This window comes from Conger conger, chromosome 1, assembly GCF_963514075.1.
Source record: "Conger conger chromosome 1, fConCon1.1, whole genome shotgun sequence".
Classification (NCBI taxonomy): domain Eukaryota; kingdom Metazoa; phylum Chordata; class Actinopteri; order Anguilliformes; family Congridae; genus Conger; species Conger conger.
Window position 1 is genome coordinate 21,665,926 of NC_083760.1, and position 25,404 is coordinate 21,691,329.

At 45.0% G+C, this 25,404-nt stretch overlaps 2 protein-coding genes across 3 annotated transcripts in view; both read right to left on the reverse strand.

Moving 5' to 3' along the window:
* Positions 1-557: 557 nt before the first annotated feature.
* On the reverse strand, positions 558-12,656 carry pomt2 (protein-O-mannosyltransferase 2). 2 transcript variants are annotated; one of them, XM_061249301.1, is made up of 21 exons: positions 11,630-12,656; positions 11,302-11,386; positions 10,979-11,083; positions 10,310-10,418; positions 9,869-9,977; positions 8,226-8,385; positions 8,020-8,126; positions 7,276-7,358; positions 6,975-7,084; positions 6,636-6,702; positions 6,428-6,488; positions 6,243-6,321; positions 5,350-5,501; positions 4,345-4,436; positions 4,038-4,114; positions 3,541-3,612; positions 3,376-3,435; positions 3,180-3,285; positions 2,941-3,081; positions 2,454-2,565; positions 558-2,105 (listed from the first exon to the last, which is right to left on the reverse strand). In XM_061249301.1, the coding sequence occupies exons 1-21, from the start codon at positions 11,950-11,952 to the stop codon at positions 2,000-2,002; spliced, it is 2,316 nt and encodes a 771-aa protein (XP_061105285.1). In that variant the 5' UTR covers positions 11,953-12,656; the 3' UTR covers positions 558-1,999. The 2 variants fall into 2 exon arrangements, 1 of the variants encoding a protein (XP_061105285.1); XR_009709194.1 differs by having other exon boundaries at positions 2,081-2,105; positions 2,765-3,081.
* Positions 12,657-13,146: 490 nt separating this feature from the next.
* The window catches only part of LOC133124573 (latent-transforming growth factor beta-binding protein 2-like), a 119,416-nt gene continuing 107,158 nt past the window's right edge, over positions 13,147-25,404 (reverse strand). Inside the window, exons 32-40 of the mRNA XM_061235882.1 lie at positions 25,081-25,227; positions 23,759-23,956; positions 23,421-23,507; positions 22,720-22,848; positions 22,101-22,241; positions 21,451-21,624; positions 21,020-21,337; positions 20,135-20,284; positions 13,147-16,346 (exon numbers count right to left, since the gene is read on the reverse strand). Coding sequence (XP_061091866.1) covers positions 16,171-16,346; positions 20,135-20,284; positions 21,020-21,337; positions 21,451-21,624; positions 22,101-22,241; positions 22,720-22,848; positions 23,421-23,507; positions 23,759-23,956; positions 25,081-25,227 — 1,520 coding nt within the window. The 3' untranslated portion in view covers positions 13,147-16,170. The remainder of the gene's footprint in view (positions 16,347-20,134; positions 20,285-21,019; positions 21,338-21,450; positions 21,625-22,100; positions 22,242-22,719; positions 22,849-23,420; positions 23,508-23,758; positions 23,957-25,080; positions 25,228-25,404) is intronic.

Below are 25,404 nucleotides of genomic sequence, written 5' to 3' on the forward strand. Positions count from 1 at the left end.
CGTTCGGTCCAATGGGACCATTCTGGAATCTAAATAGTTACAAACATTCCAGCAGCGCCCGTAGAGTTTCAGTGTTATTTGACCGTAAGTGATGTTTTGTGATACTTACAAATGACCGTCTTAAAGTATCTATTCCAAAAAATATATGTATAGAAATATATGTATAAAATTTTACTGCTGCAGCCTTCCTCCCCTGGTTCTTGCCGACTAACAGGACAATCCCCCGACCCTCCGAATTGCACACTTTACACCCCTCCATCCCTTTCTACTTCACCAGCTTGTATACCTCAACTATTACCAACTTAACCTATTGCCCAGCGGAGGATGGGCATCCACCATATGGTCGTGTTCCTCCCGGGAGTTTTTTCTCATCATTGTTTGAGGTTTTTTTTCTTTCTTTCTTACCTCATGCTATTTACATTCAGCCCCACTATTGCTGAACCAAACATTTCTTCTGCATAACTCCCTTCAGTTTCCAAGACCGTGCAACACATAGCCATAGTTAATCCTTCAAGAAATGAAAAGGACACTGTAAAAGAAAGTCTTGATGTCTCAAATTTAGGTAAGTAAGGAACAGAGTAGATCTTTATTAAATGAGGAACCCAAAGGTAAAATAACTAAATTAGCTAGTTCCCTTCCATTTGGTTCAGAGCAAACACAAGAACAAAAATAATACAAAATACTTTTAAATTAATAGCAACATTGTACACTTAACACAAATTGTCAACCCAAAATTTCCATTCTTAAACATGAAAGAATACTGAATAACAAATCAGACTACTAGAGTATAACTAAACAAAAATTAAAATCAGCCTACGCATACATTAAAAATACACTCACACTTTCACATTAGAGGTAAAATATCCCTTCAAAAGGCACTTACCTATATATTCTGTCTGTAGTGTAAAGTAGCCATAGCATAACATGAAATTAATGTGGACCTCATTAACATTACAGTACTACTAGAGAAAAATTATACCACAGTGCTCCAGTTTCATATATTTCTGCGAACAGACCAAGTTTACCTGCCAGTAAGAATCAAAATAGTTTTATGCAAAAATAGTTCATCTAATTGTGAAGCATTTTGCCCTAGTATTTTTTTTTTTCACATCAATGCACAAACAGCACAAATTCAATGGTTGCTGAAATAAACAGAAAAAGAAAAGAAAGCTTTGCAACTTGCAAATAGATATTCCAAAATTGGGGATTAAAGAAAAATGAGGGTAGAATAAAATTCAAATAAATAATATGAAACCAACTTGCACTGTAGTTGGCAGTTAGGCCAGCTAAGGCACTTTCTCTCAGAACATTGATGATCCCACAGCCTGGAGTCTATCTGGATACCTCCAGAGCAGAGTGTGGCAGAGCCAGACATTCTTCATCCAATTGGGCCCCTAGCATTTGCCTGTATTAGCTGTACAATGCCTGTGAAGCACTCGACGGGAGGACTGCTGACCAAAATGGCAGCGGGCAGCTCTTTGGGCGGATGTGCACGTGCTAGTGTGCACTCCCCAAAACTAATGAAGGATAAAGCAGTGACTGGCTCATAATTACAACTGAGCATTCCAAATCGGGACAAAAAGAATACATTGATGGACAAATGGGCGATTTAACTACAAATACAGTCATATAGAAAATACAAGAAGTATTTTCATTGTTGTCTTGCTAATTAAGACAAACTCAAGTGTTCTTGGCTGGATACTTTGAAATAAATATCTTGTAATATCATTAAATATAGAGCAATTTACATTTGAGGACAATACATGTCTATCGATAAGACACATAATTGATAGATATAATCATACACAAAGTGACATCCTGGAGAAGTCACATTGCTTATCAGTCACCAATGTTCATTACACGTGCAAATACTGCGCATCTTACTGCCTAAAAGAGTAGTGTATAAAAGAATGCGCTGTAGTGTTGTGAGAGTTCAGATAAAATTAAGGCAGTGTTTTAGGGCTCTAGTCAGTCAATGTTTTCCTCCTCTTCAGAGACATTAAAACTCCCAGGAGTCCATCCACTTGAGGCCAGCCATTGGACTGCCTGGCTCATGGGCCAAAGACCCCTTCATGCCATAGGAGAGAGGGTGGAACAGGTAAAAACTGTGGGACAGAAACAAGTAAATCAGCCTTTTGGGTAAGGAGGGAGGTCTCTTTTTTATAATTATGTTTAGCTCAAACTGATGTAAAATTTCAAACTCAAAATTTGACATCTTTTACAGCTAATTTTAAGTTCTTTACATTTTTGTCCTGCAGCACTAACACATTAGTGTAGAATGTGGTCTTGTGATATTTTATTATTACTGTTATGTTGAGAGGCTCTCAGGATTGGTACAGTACTTTGAGCCAAGGTGAGTTTTGATCCCACAAACTACACCTAGAAAATTACCTTTTCTTTGACTGATATTTTGACACTGGTTTGCATTTAAGATAATGGCAAAATTCTCTCACCTGTAGAGAAAGACCAAGAATAGCAGGGCTTGCCCCCCCCTCTGAAAACAGTATGCAGCGAATGGGGGTAGCAGCAGGTCCCCACATTGCAGCAAGACATCCCAGGTGACCCCTGAAACACAGCACAGATTCAGAGAACCCCCAGTCCCAACCCTGAACCCGTGTCTGAACTGAAAGCTATATCCAAATGCAACAATGAATACGCCAAAACCCAATCTAGCCTTGTGTGAACTGTTTGAGCAGCTGAGGCACCCGGTGTGAGGGTGGCGAGACAGTGAAAGCCGAGGGCTGATGGGAAGGCCGCGCGGTACCTGTGAGCATGCTGCTGAACAGCATGGCGGGAAAGTAGCGGTACCTGTTAGCATGCTGCTGAACAGCATGGCGGGAAAGTAGCGGTACCTGTTAGCATGCTGCTGAACAGCATGGCGGGAAAGTAGCGGTACCTGTTAGCATGCTGCTGAACAGCATGGCGGGAAAGTAGCGGTACCTGTGAGCATGCTGCTGAACAGCATGGCAGGAAAGTAGTGGTGGTAGTAGAGGATGCGGCCCATGGTGAAGAAGGGGAGGTAGTGCAGCAGCCAGCCCAGGAACAGCAGCCCCCCGGCCCCTTTCAGCAGCCTGCTGCGCTCTGAAACACAACACACGCCACACTTCCTGTCTTTACCACAGCCCCTGGAGACGTCCCCAAATGCAGCACGACACTTCTACAACCCCTAGCCCATTTACCCATGTTCCTCTCGGCTAAAGAGACTCCTCTCTGGATCAGCACGCCAGAGACACACACCATGAATGCGTACAGGCCCAGACTGAGCAGGTTCAGCCACCAGATCGCCTGAGGAAAAACAACCAGAGTCAGAACATCAATCATTATGCAGCATGGTTATTATTTGTGTGCAACGTATAGGCCAGCTAAGGAACTTACAGGGTTTCCTAGCAGATACACGCGGTACTCCGTCTCATTAACTCCAGAGAACCGCAAGCCCTTGAGAGAGACAGCAGTCCATAAGCAGAGGTAAGTTGGCTTCAATATGGGATACAGATGTACAGCCCATTAATCTGTCAGCTTTGAAAGGTGTACGTTACATACCTGATAGTTGATAGGCCAGTGCCATGGTTTAGAGTTCATTTCATTGTCTTTGGGCTTTAGGCCACTGTTGCCCTGAAAATTGAGTAAAATGATTGAGTTACAGCAATGTAACCTTTACCCTGCGTCTACACAAGTGAGCAATTTGGCTGACCAGTAGCCGGAAGTGCATTGTGGTTAAAATGTGTTATTTAGAATGGAAGTGCCAACCAACTCAAACATATAGTGAGAAAATATGGCTTCAGCCTAGTACACTTGAGCAACCAATCAACCCTCGTCGCTCACTGTAGATGCAGGGTAACACTGAAGATCTATCCCTGTCCATTATCGATGGATGCAACCTGCACATTACATCTCCCTTAATGGACGAATGAGACGCCAGCATTGTATTTGATCATATGACAGTTTTTCAAGACACATGACCACTAAAATGCATTGTGATTGCTTTAGTCCATAATGGGTTAAACCTGCACTCCTGCAGGCCTCTCCCAGAAGCTCACCCGGATCATGACGATGTGGGACTCAAAAAGAATCTCCAGGAAGGAAGGCTTTAGCACTGCCAGGCTAATGTTGGGCACTGTGGGTATAAGCACAAGCGCACACACACACAGACACAGACAGACACAGACACACAGACATGGCCAAGTTAGGTCCTCAAGGTATTGGTCTAATTCATGTTGAAAAAGCTGGTATAAATGTATTATAAACGCTAATGCGTATTCTATACAGTATACAGTGGAACAAGCCGCAGGCAGACGAAAGACTTAAGCAACATGTTTACGGCCAAAAAAGGGATTTGAGGCGTACACTTGGGGTTGATGTGATCCTCAATGTTCCACTGGGAGTTGGGCGTGTCCTTCAGATATGGACTGCAGGTGACTTCCACCTGTTCCCAACCCCTGAACAGCAAGAGTGCACCCCACACGGTTAGTTTTCACACCTGCACCTACCATAACATACATATAAAACGTTTTTCTTTCACCGCATTTCTGTATTATGACTACATTCCCTGTTCCGTAGAGTTCAGAATAGGTAAACCTCCTCTTGTGCATTCATGTGAAGCCATGGAGGCTGAATGGATTGATGCCAAAATCAACAAACACTGACTGAGTTTCCATGGCAGGCTTCCTATGCGTGTAAAGCAGTTATGGATGTTCGTCAGGGGAAAATTCAGAGCGGGTTTCAGGCCAAGGAAGGATTTTGATCCCATATACAATCAATCCCTTTATTAAGGCTCAGGCCCAGCTGTGGAAGCCAGGAGCATGGCAATCACATTTCTGGTGGTAGAAAATCCTGGAGGATTCTTGTTTATTATTTTTGCTTCACAGATGTCCTTATCCAGTGTGAATTACATTGCTTATGCGTTAATACATTGTTCAGTTACAGATGTGAATATTTATTGAAGCTTTTAGGTTAACCAAGTTCAGCAAATGTACAAAAGCAGGCCCCCACCTGAGATTTGAAACTGAAACCCTCCCCACACCACACCACCCCAGTTATGGATAAAAAGCTGTAGCAGAGGTCCTGCTTCCTTTCACCTCAAAATCAGCACCTAATTTGGGCCCAATCTGTCATAAACTTCCTTAAACCCATTGAGATGTAACATCACAAATATGTGATAAGAATGTTCTTAACTGAACATTATAATGCTGATATAAAAATTACTTTTGGTACTAGAAAGAAATGCAGCTCTAGAAATGCAGCTCTAGACAAAAAACCAAAAGGTCACTCTTTTAAATGGGTACTGTTCCACAATAGTCAACAGGCCAGGACGAGGGTCCTAGACTCTTGCTGTAGAATAATCTGTCTCACCACTTGGGCAGGGTCTTGCCAGAGGAGAAGAGCACGCAGCCCGTGGCTCGATGGAGGAAGCGCACTTTACTGCGCAGCACCTTGATCAGGTCACCTTTCCGGCCCCCGCACACCTCCACCTGCCACAGGTCATTGGGGTCCCCTGTGCCATTCTGCCAAAGCCAGACAGGAGTGAGACCCTCACCCCAACCTCCTTTGGACAAAGCCACGTGTGAAAAAACGTAATACGTCAAACTGGAAAATATTCTTTAATCTAAAGGCCCGGACACACCAAACCGACGGTCGGCCGCAGAGCGCCGACAAAGATCGCCTTGCGTCGATACGCGTCGTTAATGTTGGCTGTGCCGTACGTTCTGCGCCTGCGTGAGAGGTAATAACTCTCCACACCAGCAGGTGGCGGTAGTCTGTATTTGTCTTTCAAAAAATGGAAACCGGGAGACCGGGGAATGCGTTGCATTGCGTTGGACCTAGAAGCAGCCATTGTCTCGCTTACAACAAACAGTTTGCAGCAATTTCCTTGTTCTCTCGCTATTCAGTAATACTAATCGAAAATTATGTCTGGTAGTGATAGTAACTTTGGAATGGCTTGCTTTCGTCGCTTCCGTTTCTCTTCTCGTGCACTGATTCGCTAGCTGGACAGCCAATCAGAGAGCTCTCTCTCATCGACGGCTCCGGGGGCTCGGAGCCCTCCAAAACACGCCGACGGAGTGTCGGCGTGCGGGACACACCGGAAAGACTCGGCCAAAAGGGCGCCACCGACGCCCGGTGTGTCCGGGCCTTAAAAAGTACACAGACGAGTAAAATGAGCAAAATGATTTTCAGTAAAGCTCATTTAATGACAGAACTCCTTCAATAAATCAGACATTACAGACATGATTTATTGCAGTACTCACAATGCCATAGCCTGTGACCTGGAAGTGCTTCTTGGTGAGGGGGGCTTCATGGAGGTGACTGTGGAGGTTTCGAGTGGTCCTGAGACACAACACATAGTCCTGACTTTACTACAAATATTTAAAAAATAAATAAAAAGAAAGAGATCAGCCAATTCATCACAAACCGACAAGGATGGCACACTCACTCTTGGTGCTCCAACTGGATGATGTCCCCATGACGGACAAGTTCCGGGGTTCCAGAGTGTTCTGCATCACAGAGTAAGCGAGAGTGAGAGAAAGATAGCGATAAAGAGAAAGAGGGAGGGAGACTTACTACTCAACAAACCACTGGGTTCTGAAATATCTGTAACCATGACATGAGCGCGATCTACCTCCCGCAAGCCAGCGACTCACCGTCTGCAGGGTCTGGTCTCCGGACCAGCCACAAGTTGTTGAGGTCCTTGTGGAGGTAGGCTGTTACCTGAGGAGAGAGACATAGGGGCAGACTTTTCAGGAAAGGACACACAACATTGCCGAAAAGGCGGCAGACCTGAACCAAAGATGGCAAAGGAGAAAGATGGCACTCTCAACTATCCTATTCCGCTATAGTCTAGCCACACAAGAGGCCAGGAAGTTCCATGATCATTACATTACAGTTATTTAGCTAATGCTTTTATCCAAAAGCTGACGCTCCCTATTGTTGCTCTCTGTCTGAACCCAGTAGCCGAACCTAGGTGCGAACAGGAAACTGACCTGCTGCTGCCGGGCGCCCACCCCTTCAGGGTACAGGTGCCAGTGGGAGTGCAGGTAACCGCCCGCGATCCGCAGGTTCTTCACCGTGATGACCGAGCCGTACGCTAGATCTGCCCAACGACACATCGCAACGTCACAAAGAACCGGGCCTGCTGATTGGTCAAGCAGGTGCCCGGGTGAACGGTGACATCATGCTTCTATAGCAGCTGTTTGCTTGCTCAGAAGAGTGTTAGTATGAATAGGTGGAAAGTGAACTGGGCTGAGCGAGTAATGAAACAGACAGCTAGGGAGCAGCACTCACACTCGGGCATGGAGGCGTTGTGCAGGTTGTTCCCGATCAATCGTGACTGGAAGGCTGAGCTGAAGAAGCCATCTCCTGGACCGCTGGGGAAAGAAGATAAAGAATAATTTACCGCCCTGTGCCCAACAATCACTCTGGTAACACTGACACCTTCATTAAAGTGCTAAGGCCAGTTCAGACCAAGGATTCACAATGCGAAGAAACCATTTTAGAACGTTGTATGTTAGTGCTTTAAAAAATGTAGTCAATCAGTGTGCAAGCAAGTAACTGTAAACAAGGATGCAAAGAGAATCATTGCTATGGTAACCACAAACAACATCTCATCTTGCTTTGATGTGAACAGAGCAGTTTTCAAATGTTGCAACCTAGGAGTTCTGCAGCAAGTTACAAGTTGCAGCTTGTTGAGTGGCAGATGTCTGAAATGGCCTTAAGATCATACGTTCTGAACACATGCATTTCTAATGCTGAGTCTTTTTTTGAACAATCGTTTTAGTCAGTAACTGATTTTTTTCATGAGATTTAGATTCCTGAAAACCAGCTCTTCAAAGGGTCAGAAGTTCTGCAAAATTACAGCTGGTTTACTCAATCACATCTCGCTCCCAATTGTGAAGACAACCTCTGGTTTTTCACTATGAACACTGAATTCAATCCAGTGTGCGATGCACTTCATATATAAATGCTCATTTTTTTGAGAAATGACATGCCATCGTAACATCTTTAAATGGTCAACAGAAGAGCACCAACCTCTTGTTCAGGACAACAAAGTGGACAGCAAAGATGGTGAAGTACAAAGATAGCGGGACAATGATCAGCCCAAACACACGGGCCAGGAGATGCTTCCCCAACTCCGTCTGGGAGAGATAGAGATCAGAGACATGATCAGGCTTCCTCTCAGACTTACAGAGACATGGTGGAAGAGCAGCACAAAGTGGTGAGAGAGAGAATGGTACCATAGAATTCTCCAGGTCCCCCAACAGTCCCCATAGGTCCGACACCGTGTTCAGTCCCACCAGCAGGATGACGAACAGCCCCACAAACTTCACCCCTAGTGCTCCGGCAAGATTGGTTCCTGTCAGCAGCAGCCATAGCCACCAAGGGGCGCTGAAGGGCCTTGGACACAAAAACAGTGAAGCATGAGAAAGCAACACAATTCCATGCACAATATGCAATATATTTGGTTATATTTAAATAAATACATCACAGACTAATTGATATTACATTGGCAGTTGCATTCCACATATTCCATACATGTGATTCTTGTTTGTTTTAATAACACAAAGTTATTAAGTCATAGTCAGTGGCTACCTATGTTTTAATGAGACCGCTAGCAGTGCCATTGGCAATACCAACACAATTGTCACTGTGTACGATATACAGAAAGCTTGGCCGCCTCAAGACACAGTTAGTTGTTTAGAATTGACTAAAATAAAGAGGATGGATAATAATAGCCACATTTTATCATTGCATTCTGCAACACTATACATTGACTCAGAAACTGCTACAGAAACACTGGTGATTGGTCTTGGACCATGTCCTGCAGCTTTTCAACTCATTCTATGGTGGATATTGGCAGGGAAAGTACGTATGAAAATCTGACCTGGTGCAGCCTGAACTATGAAGCCTTGCAAGATTACGTCAACTACTGCAGACTCGATTCAGCCCCTTCTACCACTACTCATGACAGGAAGCACCAGATACCCAAGATATCACACCTCAGTTATGTAGCACCCTCCTGTTACAGCTCAAAAACCATCCAAAACCCATCCTCCATTTAAATACACACACCACCAAGGCAAGAACACACACACACACACACACACACACACACTTATTTTATTATTTACAGGTAGAAGGCCTACACATATTCTTATCTATGCCAGGGAAAATTGTCTTTGGTGCAATTCATCATAGCTGCACAAACAGAAAAACCTCACTATCACTCCATGAGATTACAGGACACAATAGCAAAGGTGGAAAGTCCAGGGGTGAGAAAGTAAAAGTCCTGCCATGTGTTTCTTCCACCCAATAACTCAACCAGCAGATTCCACTAGCTAATTACTTCTACCCCCTGGCCAAAAGATTCTGCCAATTAGCCAATCCAGTCGTTAGGAACAAAATGTTATGAAGGACTTTCCACTAGATTTTCCACCTCTGTATAATAGGCCGCTACCTTGCAAGACCTACAGCATATGGCTAAGTGTCGGACCCCCCACTGACCGGCAGGCAGCAGGGAGTGGAGGCTAATTCAGATAACCAAGTCAGATATCAAATTTAAATATCTCATGTAGAATACACATTTCTATTTCCTGCCTTTGACTTAAAGAGACCGTTGTGTTTGGTGTGACTCTTCGTAACTAATCGCTGACCATCTCATTGCAACAGCAGGATTACCAAATAAAACTTTCCAACATCAGAACCATGCCTCATAGTTTCTTACTGTTACATGACATCAATTAATATTTGATACTTGGGAATGTTCTAGAAAACACATTATGCTTTTGAATGCATCAACTTCAATATTGTTGATCGGATGAGCCTAGAAACAAGATGCATGAGCAGGTCAGGCAGTTTGAGCAAAGTGGGGACTGCTTACCTCTCTTTCTGCTGGTTGAATTTGACCATACCCAACACTGAACCCATTATAAAGAACATGAGGATGGGGTCCAACAGAATGTATTGGGATAGGGTGATACAACCAGTGTCTGTGGAGACAAAGGCAAAAACAGGGCCACAGTTCAGTATCTCACTCTAAAAGGGCATATATCAGTCAGATACTACTACAGAGCATCTCTATAGACTGCAAAGTACACAGTTGGGCATCCCTCATGCATTGAATGAAATATCTGTTTCACTATGTGTTCTTTATTTATGTTTTTTTTATCCTACCGTTGACACCAGGAACTGTATAAATTGGTATTAAGATAATATAGGCTACATGATATGGTAAAATGGTTAAATCATTTTGGGTGAAACTGAAAGTCGATGGGCACCGTCTGACTTGAACTTGACCCTGTTGCCATGGAAACACACTCACCAAAGATGAGCAGACAGGCAGAGATGAGGGCGGCTGTGGGGGACTGGGAAAGATTCAGCACCGTGAGGTAGGCGAAAGGGGGCAGGCAGGAGCCAAGGAGCGCGCAGAACTGCAGCAGGAAAGCCAGCAAATTTAGTGAGGGTCCAATTACAGAGAACCAGAGCAAAGCACAACTTTCAGCAGCATGCAACTGCCTCGGGTCAGAACACGAGAAAAACCCACAGGCAGCGGCACGCGTGATGTGGCACTTTTAAACTGGCGTACCCCTTCCATTTGATTGGCTTACGGGTAAGTCCAGGTCAGTTCAACACACCTTTGGACAACATCGTCACAGATTTCAATGAATTGGCAGGCATATTTGGTCTTATAAGAAACCCCTGTAACCGAAATTACACTGGTCTCGGATGCGTATTAAGCGAGATGTGGGCTAACAAAGTTTGGGCAAATTAGCATGACTCCGTCACATTGACTTGCCATGTGTTGACAAGAGTAATTTTGTCCTATAAGACCAAATAGGCCTGCCAAATCCGTGACGCAAAGGTGCAGTGAAAAAGTGTGTTGAATTGACCAGGACATAACCTTACAGTGCTTTTAGCAACAGACTGCAGCAAACACATTGAAAGTTAAATATACAGAGGAGTAGAACGGTGCTGTAATAAGGAGGCTCACCCCTCTCATGCCCCAGTAGTTGTGGTCTTCATATTTGTCTCCTGGTTTCCCAAAAGGAAAGGTGCCATCATAACCAGTCATGTACCCCGCTAAACCAATCAGCATCTAAAGCACACAAGGAAGGATTACACAAAGATAACATATAACTAGGAAATAGCAAACCAATTGTTCAACCTATCTCAGAAGAGATGGTGAAAACATTGAGATCTAAACATAGAAGAGACTTGAATTTAATTTGAAGAAAATGGAAAACTGAAATGCAAGGATGTTTCAGAATATTATTTGCAATTGTTAGTATTCACGTGCATGCAGTCATATCATACTTTGCCCAGGGGTGGATGGACATCAAAGAAGAAAGTCCTGTTGATGTAGTAGCTGCCCATTTTTCCAAAGTGAGTCTCATCCCAGCTACAAAGATAAGTTTATATGGTGAGACCTAAACACTGAACATTTAGCCCTCTGATCCTAACCGTTTATCTCTGCAATTGGCTGGATATCAAGTTTTCAGACTGATTGTGCACCTAGCTGTGTGTAACATTTTATGTTATCTTAATCCTCAACTTGATTTGTAACAGATGGCCAATAGAGACCCAATAATTCAGATATACTCAAGAAATGGAAACAGAGAACACTAGGAACAAGAGGGCTCACCATATATGGGGTGGTTCCAGGATCATGTAAAAACGAGTGGTAAAAGATGCCAACACCACCAATGTCAAAACATAGATTGTGCACCGCCTGTTAGTGGTTGTAGTGCAGGTTTTTAACTTTAATATTGGTTTTGTAGTGCCACCCAAAGAAGATTGCGAGTCACTCGGTTCATTAGTGTCGTTATTCGTCTTCGCAGTTACTGCATCTTCGGTCTTGTCAGTTATTCTTAAGTTTGGCTCATCCATTTTCATTGACGTTTTCCGATTCCTTAGGACAAATCCTTGCGTGTTGTTCCATTGTGTTTCGAATTCTTTGATTTCCATTGACAAATTGACAATGGCGTACTCCTACCTCAACCCTTTGCAAAAGAGCGGCTTAATGACGTGGTTACCTAAATGACAGTCTAGATTGTCTCATCATTAATGAACATTTTTAAAACAGTTATCTCGCTACAACGTAAAAAATAATTGCTGTGCAACGGTCTGAATTTCGACCATACGGTTTGTGAAAGAGGAGTTTATATTTACTCCTACACATGACATCAAACGCCGCTTTAAAAAGAAAGTAATGTGACCTACAAGCGACAGTTCTCGGCAACCGTGTTATGCATACTTAATGAAACAGAATAAAGTACGTTTAAAGCGAAGTTACTTCAAGATAACTGGCCAGCTTGTTGAATATTGTTAGCTTGCTAACAGTTGCTTCTCAAACCAACGAACACAAATCTAGAATTTCACTCAGCAAGTCTTGCGTATCGTTCCAAATGGTGCAACTTTACATCCGAGTACCATTCAATAAATCCATAATACACATTAACAACTGCTGCTCGCTAGAAATATAACGTCATAGGCTAGCTAAGTTACCTACAAAACAAAGTGTAACCACTTCCCTTGCAAGTCCGCATACAGATGAATATTTCTACGGTGCAACTAGACTTTACTGAAATTTCACCAAATGTTGTAGATTAAACAAGCATGTTTGATTTAAAAGTAACAGGCTAATAGCAGCTGAGAATATCCCAATTACTGTACGCTATAAACACACATGACGTTGCTATTCGCCATATTTCTGCACGTGATTGTGGGATTTGTATTTCGCAGCGCGATTCAAGATGCTCTGAAGGGGAATAAAAAACACAATTTCCCAAAAGCCAACTTAACTCATGAGTCACACACATTTAACCAATCGTAAAATTACGGGCATGACACGGAACATTCTGGATGTCCATTGGATGTCGCTGCTGCTGCAAATATATTTAATGTCTGTCCTATGCGGGCGTTCATTCCAGGCATCGATGAGCGATACTCTCTTTAGACTACAGGGAGGGAAATTGCATTTAGGTCCACAATAGCCTGATATGCCTGATAAATTAATTTAAAAATATGAACCTATTCTTACCTGTCACTAAAGTAATAACCTTGTGGATCATGGGGGTATTTTCTTTTGTTTGCCATTCTTTAATAGTGTGAGATTTGTGTATGTGTATTCTGCAAAACAATAATCAGAAATGACGACTATTTATTTTCTTTTCAATTTTATTTTCATGACTGAAAGTGACTACAGTTAGAGGCAAACATGAGGAATGAACCAAGAAATTACTTCCAGACCAGTTTCAAACAGAGGGACTTCACCCTTCATCCTATAATTTATGTATTTAACCCCACCCCACCCAAAAAAAAGAAAAGAAAAAGTAAAAAAAACAAAAAACATCATCCCTTGCTTTACCTCAAAGGGAGTCTCATTAGTCTACATATATGAAGGGAAGTATGCAGTACTGTCTACGTCGTAGTAGCCACTGCATACAGAATTCCTTCTCTAGAGAATGCAGGTTGAGGGCATCAGTCATTGAAAAAGGCAACATCCAATAATACAAAAGACACGTGTTACTTTTAGAGGCTGGCAAGATCTCTCTAGACACAGACACAATGTTAGCACTTTGAAGAGATAGCTGTCACTTGTTGTTCATATTGAAAAGCCAGAATGTAAATGAATTGTCATCTCCTTGTATTTGTATGTATTTCTTCTCCTTCAGCAAGTGTGAGGCACTTAGTAAAGCAAAACATCTGTGCTCTACTTCTTGGGATGTACCACTCTGATCCAGATGTGATGTGAAAGCATTTCATCGCTCATTTATCCTTGATGCACAGTTGCAATGGCACAGATCATTCGTTAAGCAATCGGGTTGACTGTTTGCACACATCCATGGCACCACATTTAGACTGTGTTAGATACCGAGTACTGCCAAGCCCCAAAATGATTTCCAATGTCTGCTCCACAGGGCAGGATACATACACTTTCTATGGTACAGTGTAAACCATTTTTATCTCATACATAAAGATATGTAAAAAAAAAAAGAAACAATTTTACAGAGATATAAAATCTACATAGCTAAGTAATTATACTGAATGTTTTTTAGTTTTTTTGGGTTCTTTTAAGGTTTTTGTCAAACAAAAATATTGGTTGTGCTATATATCTAGTTATAATATATCACAATGAATTTAATTACATAATACTAGATCTGTACAAAATATTCCAAACCCCTTCAACAAAGCTTTGTCTCGCATTCTCTTCTGTATCCGTGGGAATGCTTTTACATGGGATCTGAGAAACACAATATGAATACACTCTGTAAACATGTACAGTAATGGAGAGCTTGCTCTGTAGCACGCTATCGTTAGCCTTACTGTATGTGTGCTGATACATGCATGTTTCATGTCCAAATATATGTATGTGAAGCACTGCTGCCTGCACAAGCCGTGTAGCAAAGACTGGCTTGTAAAAACCATCAAACATAAAATATCTTGCCGTATACATTTACACCACGCCAAGCTACCACATCCCATTCCTGCAATGATTCTCTGACAGTTGCTGTATGTTGTAGCATTGTAATGTTGCATTACACGCAGGAATACTGTGAGAACATTGTGTCGGTTGGGTGATTCCAACTCCAGAAAAAAGGGGCAATTAGGGACCGTGTATCTAGGTTACAGAGGGAGTTAGGATGTTTGTGCCTCAGTGTGTCCTCAGGGGCAAGCTTTTTCCGTTGTGAAACAGTCTTGCAGCTTTTTAAGAGCCCAAGAAACATGACATGCTCTTAAACGTCTGTAGGTCATTCGATTAGAATCATTTGTGGGTTTCTGAGAAGAAGCCACTTCACAGACCATCCAGAAACAGCCAGTGAGTGACAGTTGAAGAGGGTCCAGCACCACGCACATGCTTGCTGTTAATATTGTGGGGATTTTAAAAAATCTTGTTACTAAAATGATGGTCAAAAGGAACAATACTAAATCATTTAGAAGTATCACTTAAAATGTAACATACCTTATCTTAAAAAGGCCAAAGATGTTTGCCACAATATGAAGGTGCATAATGTATTTTGCAAACATATCTATCTATCAGAATAAAGGACCTACTGTATATGTTCCAGTGGTCTACTGTAGTGTGCTTGTTGTGAAAAGTGGTTTTCCTGCTTTGTGCTTGTGGATATGATATCTTGAAGAAAATGGCCTTTAAAATCCAAGTGTCTGCCCATAAGAAACAACATGGTCTTTATATACTGGTTTTAGGACTTAGAGTAGTGAAGAGCTTGCACAGAAAACACAGGTTACAGATGCTTGTATGGTTGTGATCTGTCCCATTTCCTTACCCCCTTACAAAAACATCCTATAGGACCGCAGAGGAACTGGCCTGTCCTCTAGGACATTTTTGTAAGGGCCGAATCTTTCCTGAACAATCATAATTCAAACCACATGACCAGTCAGAATTTATTCATTATTTATAATATATATTTTTTTACAAAACATAATTTAGCACTATTAGTTTAAAAAGCTTTATACTCTAAAAGAAATAAATAATTCATAGAACAAAGAAAAAAATGTCCAAAAAAGTGTATGTACATTAAACTCTGCATGAGGACAGGAAATGTGAGAGAACCTGATTGGACTATTAAGGTTGGAGTGAGGCGTGGAATGCCTGGAGTCAATCCTCATAGAGATCCCTTTAAGGCAAATGCAAACAGAGCTAAGTAACAAATCCCATGCAATACATTCACTGCACAGCTCTTTCCCACCCGGGTCCTTTAGTGTGTGTGTGTGACTGTGACTGTGTCTGTATCTGTATGTGTGTGTGTGTGTGTGTGTGTGAGTGTGTGTATGTGTATGTGTCTATATGTGTGTGTGCACGTGTGTATGTGTATGTGTGTATATGTGTATATGTGTGTGTGCACGTGTGTATGTCTATGTGTGTGTCTGTATGTGTATGTGTCTATATGTGTGTGTGTGTATGTGTCTATATGTGTGTGTATGTGTGTGTGCACATGTGTATGTGTGTGTCTGTATGTGCATGTGTCTATATGTGTGTGTGTGTGTGTGTGTGTGTGTATACACGTGTGTGTGTGCTCTGAGGGGAGGGCTGACATTCCTGCTTTACTATTGGAAGTTGAGTGCCAAGCCCAGGGAGAGGGCTGGGGGCGGTGGTGTGGGCTGAGAGACAGAGGGAGGGGAGGGGGCGAGAGTACGGAAAGCTGCACTGGGTAAACGCCCTCACTTCCCAGCCTCCCTCTGGGAAGGCGCTTGGACTTCTGGGATACACTCGTGGGGCCTGGCGGAGGCCTGGAACCCAGGCAGGCAGGTGCAGCGGTACGAGCCCTCCGTGTTGGCGCACACTCCGTTCTTGCACAGCGACACCTTGTCGCCGATGTCTTCGCACTCGTTAATATCTGGGGGGGGGTTACAGACAGAGGAGGGAGAGGCAGAGTTAGCTGCCGGCCTGGTCTGGAAACCGTCCGCTCATAATCCCCGCGATGCTGCAGAAATCCCTTTTAAGTCTGCGCCGTTCTGCGAGAAGGATCCTCGGAGGTACGAGGTCTGAGATCTCTCCCTACTTAAAGTGATTTAATTTCTGACAGGCGCGAGGTCCAGGCACGCTGATGTGAAATAAGATCGGTGCGGTTATCGCTGTGGTGTCTGAAGCACGGGGCGGTTAAATTGGAAGCAGTGGTGTGGCGGTCCGAGGAGCGGGCCGACACTTCCCTGGCAGGGAGCGCGCCTCCCGGGAGGCGATGGGACTGCCGCGCCCCTCAGAGCCGGCCTTTTAAACATGATTCACCTCAGAGCCGGCCTTTTAAACATGATTCCTCTCACTGACCCGGCTGATAGTGTGTCACGCTCCCGGGCCTGGAGTCGCTCTGAGATTTACTCTAATGTGAGATTATCTCCACTGTCCGCTCTCACACTCACGCATTCTGTCCCTCTCTCTTACACACTCGCTCTCTCTCTCTGTCCCTCTCTCTCACACACTCGCTCTCTCTCTCTGTCCCTCTCTCTCACACACTCGCTCTCTCTCTGTCCCTCTCTCTCTCACACACTCTCTCTCTGTCCCTCTCTCTCACACACTCGCTCTCTCTCTCTGTCCCTCTCTCACACACTCACTCTCTCTCTGTCCCTCTCTCTCACACTCACTCTCTCTCTCTGTCCCTCTCTCTTACACACACACTCTCTCTGTCCCTCTCTCTCACACACTCGCTCTCTCTCTCTGTCCCTCTCTCTCACACACTCGCTCTCTCTCTCTGTCCCTCTCTCTCACACACTCGCTCTCTCTCTCTCTGTCCCTCTCTCTCACACACTCGCTCTCTCTCTCTGTCCCTCTCTCTCACACACTCGCTCTCTCTCTCTCTGTCCCTCTCTCTCACACACTCGCTCTCTCTCTGTCCCTCTCTCACACACTCGCTCTTTCTCTGTCCCTCTCTCTCACACTCGCTCTCTCTCTGTCCCTCTCTCTCACACACTCGCTCTCTCTCTCTGTCCCTCTCTCTCACACACTCGCTCTCTCTCTCTGTCCCTCTCTCTCACACACTCGCTCTCTCTCTGTCCCTCTCTCTCTCACACACTCTCTCTCTGTCCCTCTCTCTCACACACTCGCTCTCTCTCTCTGTCCCTCTCTCACACACTCACTCTCTCTCTGTCCCTCTCTCTCACACTCACTCTCTCTCTCTGTCCCTCTCTCTTACACACACACTCTCTCTGTCCCTCTCTCTCACACACTCGCTCTCTCTCTCTGTCCCTCTCTCTCACACACTCGCTCTCTCTCTCTGTCCCTCTCTCTCACACACTCGCTCTCTCTCTCTCTGTCCCTCTCTCTCACACACTCGCTCTCTCTCTCTGTCCCTCTCTCTCACACACTCGCTCTCTCTCTCTGTCCCTCTCTCTTACACACACACTCTCTCTGTCCCTCTCTCTCACACACTCGCTCTCTCTCTCTGTCCCTCTCTCTCACACACTCGCTCTCTCTCTCTGTCCCTCTCTCTCACACACTCGCTCTCTCTCTCTCTGTCCCTCTCTCTCACACACTCGCTCTCTCTCTCTGTCCCTCTCTCTCACACACTCGCTCTCTCTCTGTCCCTCTCTCTCACACACTCGCTCTCTCTGTCCCTCTCTCTCACACTCGCTCTCTCTCTCTGTCCCTCTCTCTCACACTCGCTCTCTCTCTGTCCCTCTCTCTCACACACTCGCTCTCTCTCTCTGTCCCTCTCTCTCACACACTCGCTCTCTCTCTCTGTCCCTCTCTCTCACACACTCGCTCTCTCTCTCTGTCCCTCTCTCTCACACACTCGCTCTCTCTGTCCCTCTCTCTCACACTCGCTCTCTCTCTCTGTCCCTCTCTCTCACACTCGCTCTCTCTCTCTGTCCCTCTCTCTCACACACTCGCTCTCTCTGTCACTCTCTCTCACACACTCGCTCTCTCTCTGTCCCTCTCTCTTACACTCGTTCTCTCTCTCTGTCCCTCTCTCTCACACACTCACTCTCTCTCTGTCCCTCTCTCTCACACACTCGCTCTCTCTCTCTGTCCCTCTCTCTCACACACTCGCTCTCTCTCTCTGTCCCTCTCTCTCACACACTCGCTCTCTCTCTCTGTCCCTCTCTCACACACTCGCTCTCTCTCTCTGTCCCTCTCTCTCACACTCGCTCTCTCTCGCTGCCTCCTCCTTATGTACACCCCTCCCACACACACACACTCTCTCACTACCTCACCCCTTTCATACACACACACACACACACACACTCTCTCACTGCCTCACCCCTTTCATACACACACACACACACACTCTCTCACTGCCTCACCCCTTTCATATACACACACACACACACACTCTCTCACTACCTCACCCCTTTCATACACACACACACACACACACTCTCTCACTGCCTCACTCCTCTCATATATACACACACACACACTCTCTTTCTCTCTGTGTCCTGGTAAAGCCTCGTCCTGTCTCTCGGCTCTGATGCGCATTCTTATCTCCCGGACCACACATCTTTTTTAACTGTCAGATGATTTAAACGTACGTTAATACTGCATGACGTCGCGTTGCGTGTAAACATTCGATTTCAGCTGAGCTTCTAAAGACATATTGCGCCAGTCAGCTGTTGCTGCTTACATTGGAAATGCGTACATTGTATTAGATTTCCTTTCATCGATACTCTCAGCGTGGTTTCCATTTCCTCAGCTGGCTGCTTCGACTGTCACTGTTCTGCTCTGAACCCAAAGGGCCTGGACAGCGTATATCATCTCTGAATTGTGGTATGTACTGTATATGTGACACTTGGAAACACCCTTCATTTTACAAATTCGTGCCCCAAACTTGAAATCTGTCACACTTCACTGCGTTATAGGACTTTTGACCTTGAGATTGACTCTATTCCACGTATTAGGATTCCTATGCAATACTGTAATCCCAGTATCATTAAAGTAATGTTTCCCTTTCAAACTAAACCAACAACAGATTCTAAATGGATGATTTCACATAGTATAGCCGTGGTTTTTGGTGTTAACCGAGTGGTTCACATATGCTCCTGCTCACAAATTGTGGTTAAATATAAAATAATCCTCAACAGCTGTGCTCATGCATGGCCTCCAATTAATAGGAACAAACATCCACTCAATAGCACTCAATAACAAAAACATCCACTCAATAACACTCAATAACAAAAAAGTACACTCAATAACACTCAAAATCAAAAACATACACTCAATAACTCAATAACAAAAACATACACTCACTAACACTCAATAACAAAAACCTACACTCAATAACAAAAACATACACTCAATAAGACTCAATAACAAAAACATACACTCAATAGCAAAAACATACACTCAATAACGCTCAAAAACAAAAATATACACTCAATAACAATCAAAAGCAAAAACATACACTCAATAACAAAAACATACACTCAATAATACTTAACAAAAACTGATACTCAATAACACTCAATAACAAAAACATAATCACTAACCCTCAATTACAAAAACATACACTCAATAACCCTCAATAGCAAAAACATTCACTCAATAACACTCACTCACAAAAACATACACTCAATAGCAAAAACATACACTCAATAATACTTAACAAAAACAGACACTCAATAACAGTATTGAGGACTCTTCGACTCAGAAAAAGAGGATGTATTCACTGGAATACAGGCAAGAGGAGCCTACCGATGCAGGCCATCTTGGCGAGGTTGAGCTCATAGCCGTCGAAGCAGTCGCAGGTGTAGCCCTCGCGCACGCGAACACAGCGGCCGTTCTCACAGCCGTTCAGGATGCCGCACTCCTCCGCCTGCAGCCCCTCGAACCCGTCATAGCGCTCTGAGAGACAGAGCCAAACATTACAAAACCTTTACTAACATTATAACGGAGTTAACACAGCAAACAGAGCATTAACTAATTTGCTGAATGCTATTACAGTATCAGCAAAAAAGTCGATTCTTTCTTAACATTCTATGTTTGGTCGCTGTACTTTTTTGTGGTTTTTCATTCACTCACACATAATTATTGATATAATTTATATTAATATCACACAATGTGCAATATATGCGGTAATATATCATAGTACATTATTTTATATATACTATGTATACTATACATAAAATACTGTGTTATTGTACAGTATTATACTACAAAATAATGTTTTTTGGTTGAAGAAACTACTATCAGGTTAATTATTTTCAATTGGTAAATGAACTGCTTCAATTTCAGCTTCAGTGACATATTCTACAATCTGGATATGTTAATATATAAGCAAATCTAAGAATAAAGAGAATATTGTATATTTATAATGGGGCTGCCTAACCCTGTTCCTGGAGATAATACCATCATGTAGGTCTTCATTGCAACCCTAATTGGCACACCTGACTAAACTAAACAGTAGCTCAATGAGATCGCTAGCTGTTGAATGAGATGTGCTTGGTTAGGGTTGGAGTGAAAGGACGATAGATCTCCAGGAACAGGATTGGGCAGCCTTGTGTCAGTAGTTGAGGTATAGTTGTTTTGTGTAGCTGGGTCAGGTATAGCCAGGATACCGCTATCCTCTAGGATACATACCACTGTGTGGGTCCACTAGGTGGGGCTGGAACTCCCTGGGTCTGTGTACCGGGATTCTCACTGCTTCACGGGAGCCGTAGTCATCATTAGTGTCTGGCTCAGGGTAGAAGGGGCCTGGCTGGGGGTCTTGGGGGCCGTACTCAGATCCCAAAGTGTTGTAGTAGTTTCCGCCGGCACCAGGCCCGTAACCGCCCCAGTACAGGGTGCTATCGGTGCCCTCTGATCCGTCAGGGCCGTACTCATAGCCCGGCCTCTCCCGCAGACTGTCAGAATCTTCTATAACTAGTCTGGGCAGGTTGCACAGTGAGGCGTAGTCGTCTGTTAAAACACACACAAACACATATAACATATTTCTCCATGATACTGAACCGCAGTCACTGTAGGGACCCTAGGGAAAAACCCTCGTTGGCCTTAAGCTGACGCAGACGCACCGGAGCTCCTGATAGGACAGAAGGCACACTGGCTGCCCCAGGCCACTCCAAACAGACAGCAGCATTCGGTGTAGGTGGTCCTTCTGGACACCAGGGGGTGTGAGCACATGTTATCCCCTTTCAGGTCCTGCCAGCAGATGTCCATGTGATAGTCGTCATCCAGGTCCAGGTTCTCTGTAGGAGAAGCCAGAGGATGTTTAGCACACAGACAGCACACAGGGGACGGCCATGGAGACACCCCGCGGCTCAACACAAGCTCAGTGCAAATGACACTGTGCAGCTGCCCACTCCTGGCCTTAGAGGGCTAAGATTTTCGAGCTCTACAAGCCCAGAGGTATTCTTGCGGTTTCCTGGCTTTCTTTAACTAAGAAGCTTGTTTAAATCTGACTCGCTACACAAATAAAGGCTCCAGAACCGTTCCGGCCACAAGAGATCCACAGGTGTCTGGTGCGTGTTCAGCCTCGAGTTGCAGCGACTTGATTAACCGGAGCGAACGTCTGGCTTTGACGCGTATCGCCGCTTTGCCACTCCTGGGGATTACCCGCCGTGGACTAAAAAGACATTTCTGGGCATGGGAAGGCCTGGGGGCGAATCCCCATGGCTCCTGCTGGGGCGGTCAGCACTGAACTGGGATCAGTGGCAGGGCTCACCCTCGGAGGCGTTGACGGCGATGCAGCGCCGGCGGGTCTGGTCCAGGATCATGGGGGGGCTGCAGAAGCAGTTGAAGGAGCCGGGGGTGTTGAAACAGCTTCCGTCCACACACATGTTCTCCGCCTGGCACTCGTCGTGGTCTGGGGACGGAGCGCACAGCGTGAACCAATGAACGCACACGCTCACACCCGCACGTCAAAAACAGCTCAATTCAATTTATCGCTTATATAGCGCTTTTTACAGAAGACTGTCGCAAACATGATTTACAGAGTGGGTAGAAAAGGGCAAACACAAGCCCTGAACCCCTAATAACAAGAACATGAGGTTAGAAAAGCCTCACGAGGAGAAAAACCCTCAAACAAGAGCACTAAACCACACGCCATTCACTTCACACCCACCTATACCGAGCCTTTCCTACACAAAGATGAACGATTCTTCCGCACAGTACCAACAAACACATTACTGTAGGTGAGACGCTACATGGCCGCATGTGTGTTCAAGCGCTAGCTTGCTGTCTTTTCCCGTAGTTCAGTGGTCCGGAGCTGTAACGGGCTGCCATTGGCCCGGCCCATAACATCTGATATCACCCGGCAGCATCTGCCCGAGACAGCTCCTCACCCACGCACTCCAGCCGGACCGTGTCGTAGTAGTAGCCAGTGCGGCAGAAGCAGGAGTACGAGGAGTACGAGTTGGAGCAGCGGCCGGCCTCGCAGATCTCAGTCCCAAACATCTCGCACTCGTCCGCATCTGGAAATAATAAGGGCGAGGGAGGGAGGGAGGGGAGAGAGGGCAGCGCTCAGTAATTATCCACATGCAGGCTGCATTCGTTCATACCAGGAGAATGGATTTTTGCTGCAGTTAACAGGTTCACAGGCTTTGTGGCACCTTATTAGCATTATAAGGGACCTGTGCTTTTTATATTGCGTGGTGCTACTGGTCCTCATTGAGTTCAGATAGGGATCTAACATGTGACGACAGAAAACCAGCACCTTAAAATTGATTTGACCACAGGCTAACGTACTTGAGCCTTGCCTGTAAAGGTACCCTAATGGTCATTTTAGCACAAGATTCCAGGTTGTGGCATGCACTAGTACTAAATCACTGGTATGCCTTCAGGTCTGAGAAGACTTGCGTTTTTAAGAGAGTCATTAACGAGACAGGAAACGTACAGGGGGGAAACAAAACCAGACCCCGAGAGTGAAAATGAAAGACGTGCCACAGAGGCAGTTCTCTTTGTGTCGGGCTGTTGAATTCTCCCAGCGCTCAGGTCTAGCCATTGACAGAGGCTGGAGGGGGGGTGGGAACAGGGCTGTCCGTACCTTTGTAGAGCAGCTGCCCGAAGCCCTGGGTCGGGCTGCGCAGGGGCAGCAGGCCTTTTCCGTGCGGACACAGCTGGTTGTATTCCGCTGGGGGAGACAAAGCGTGACCAATGAGTTAAAGCGCCCCCAACGCTTATCACATCCTGGTTACATAATACCCTGCCTGCCATGTATACATGTATAACCTGCCTGTATGGACAGGCAGAAAATGTGGGAAAACTACTCTCTGTATCTGAGTGGGTTGTGAGAAACTTTCCAAAGCCTCAGTGCAGATTTGTTACCCTCGCTGAAAATAAAAAGCACCCGAAATCCACCCCAGCCCCCCTCCCGGTACCTACCTCTTCCGGGGAAGGGGCACGGGTGAATCTCGCAGTTGTCCCCCCAGCCAGCTCCCACAGTGCAGCAGCACTCCTCCTTGGTGGTGTTGCCAGACAGCACGTTGTCGCAGAAGTTGGCGTCGTTGATGTTGTAGTAGCACTGCTTCCTCTCCTGGTCATCGGAGGGCGCTGGACCAGGCTGGGGAGCGTCTATCGGGTCTGAAGACCCAAAAAGACCAATGATTCGCATCGTTTTACGGTTTTTACGAATAACATTTAAAAGACAGCCCTGGTGGCCTATTGAGTGGCCAAGTGTTTTTTTAAACTTGGTGGTGCGTGACCCTGTTTTGCTTAGTTTCTAGGACTCCAAATATTGACGTGCGAATACTCTGAGCGGCTGGCTGCAGTTACAAAAGAAAAAAAGAGCACAGCATGATGTCCCACGCTCCTACTGACATGAGAGTGAAGGACAGTGCAGAGTGAGACCACACGGGGGCAGAGCTCGGACTCGAACCTAAGGCCGGACCTGCGTTGATTTATCAGAAGGTGTTGTGCATCCAGGGTTTAGCATTGGTCTTGGGAGAATGGAAACACTGGCAACCAAGCCGAGCGAGCGTTTCATTTCTCATGTGATTGATTAACGCATGTCGGGGGCTCAAGCTGGAATGCAGCAAAAGTACACAACGCATATTTGGGATTTAGCACTGAACAAGAATCATATGACTGAAAAGCAAATAGTTTGATAAAGTAAACATCCTACCCGTTTATGTAAACGCCAGTGGCAACACAAGGAGAAGTCAATCCAAGTCTTGAGGTAATGGCACTTTGTCTAATCTGTCCTAACAGAAGTGCAAGTGTTTTTCTGTCATTGTTGTTGAACTTCCTTCTTATTTATGGAACATAGTTTTCAATTTTGCCAACACTTTGTACCGTGTCCTTGTTTGTGTTTACAGAGTTAGATGGTGGTGGTTTCCACTTGCGAAACACACCTTGGGTGAGTTGAACCATGAGTAATGCATAGAAAATCTATTGAGTGGAACAGTCTGTGTACTTCTTACTCACAGTCGACTCTGAGTGCTGGACTATAAAAACAAAGCTGACATGCTTTTAACATATGATTAATTTCTCCAACTTGATATTTACTGAAGCAAGGGTACAGCAGCAGTGCCCCACTTGGGGAATCAAATCCATAACTTTTGGAATTGCAAGCCCAGTTCCCTAACCTATATGCTACAGTGCCACCACACATTCCCTGTGTAACAGCAGCGGTAGTGTACAGACAGGGGTCCTTCAGCAGACAGGGTGAGATGGGGTAAATGCCAGTGGTGTTACAGTGGGCTCACCCAGCATCCCAGAGCGGCTCAGGCATTGGCCGGTGACCGGGTTGAATTCCTCGTTCTCATTGGGGCAGATGCACAGGAAGGTTCCCTCCACATTCTCACACAGGAAGGGCCCGCAGAGCGCTGTGCTCATCTCACACTCGTTGATGTCTGCGGAGGAGAGGAGACATTTTGGCTCAAGTGTACACAAACATGAACCTGCATATGCACATCTACTTAGGGGGGACACATGCACATACTGTACACATAGAACACAAAAGATAACCTTTAACCCTTGTCTAACATTCTGAGACCCTCATTTACAATAGTGCCAAGGCACAATAAAAC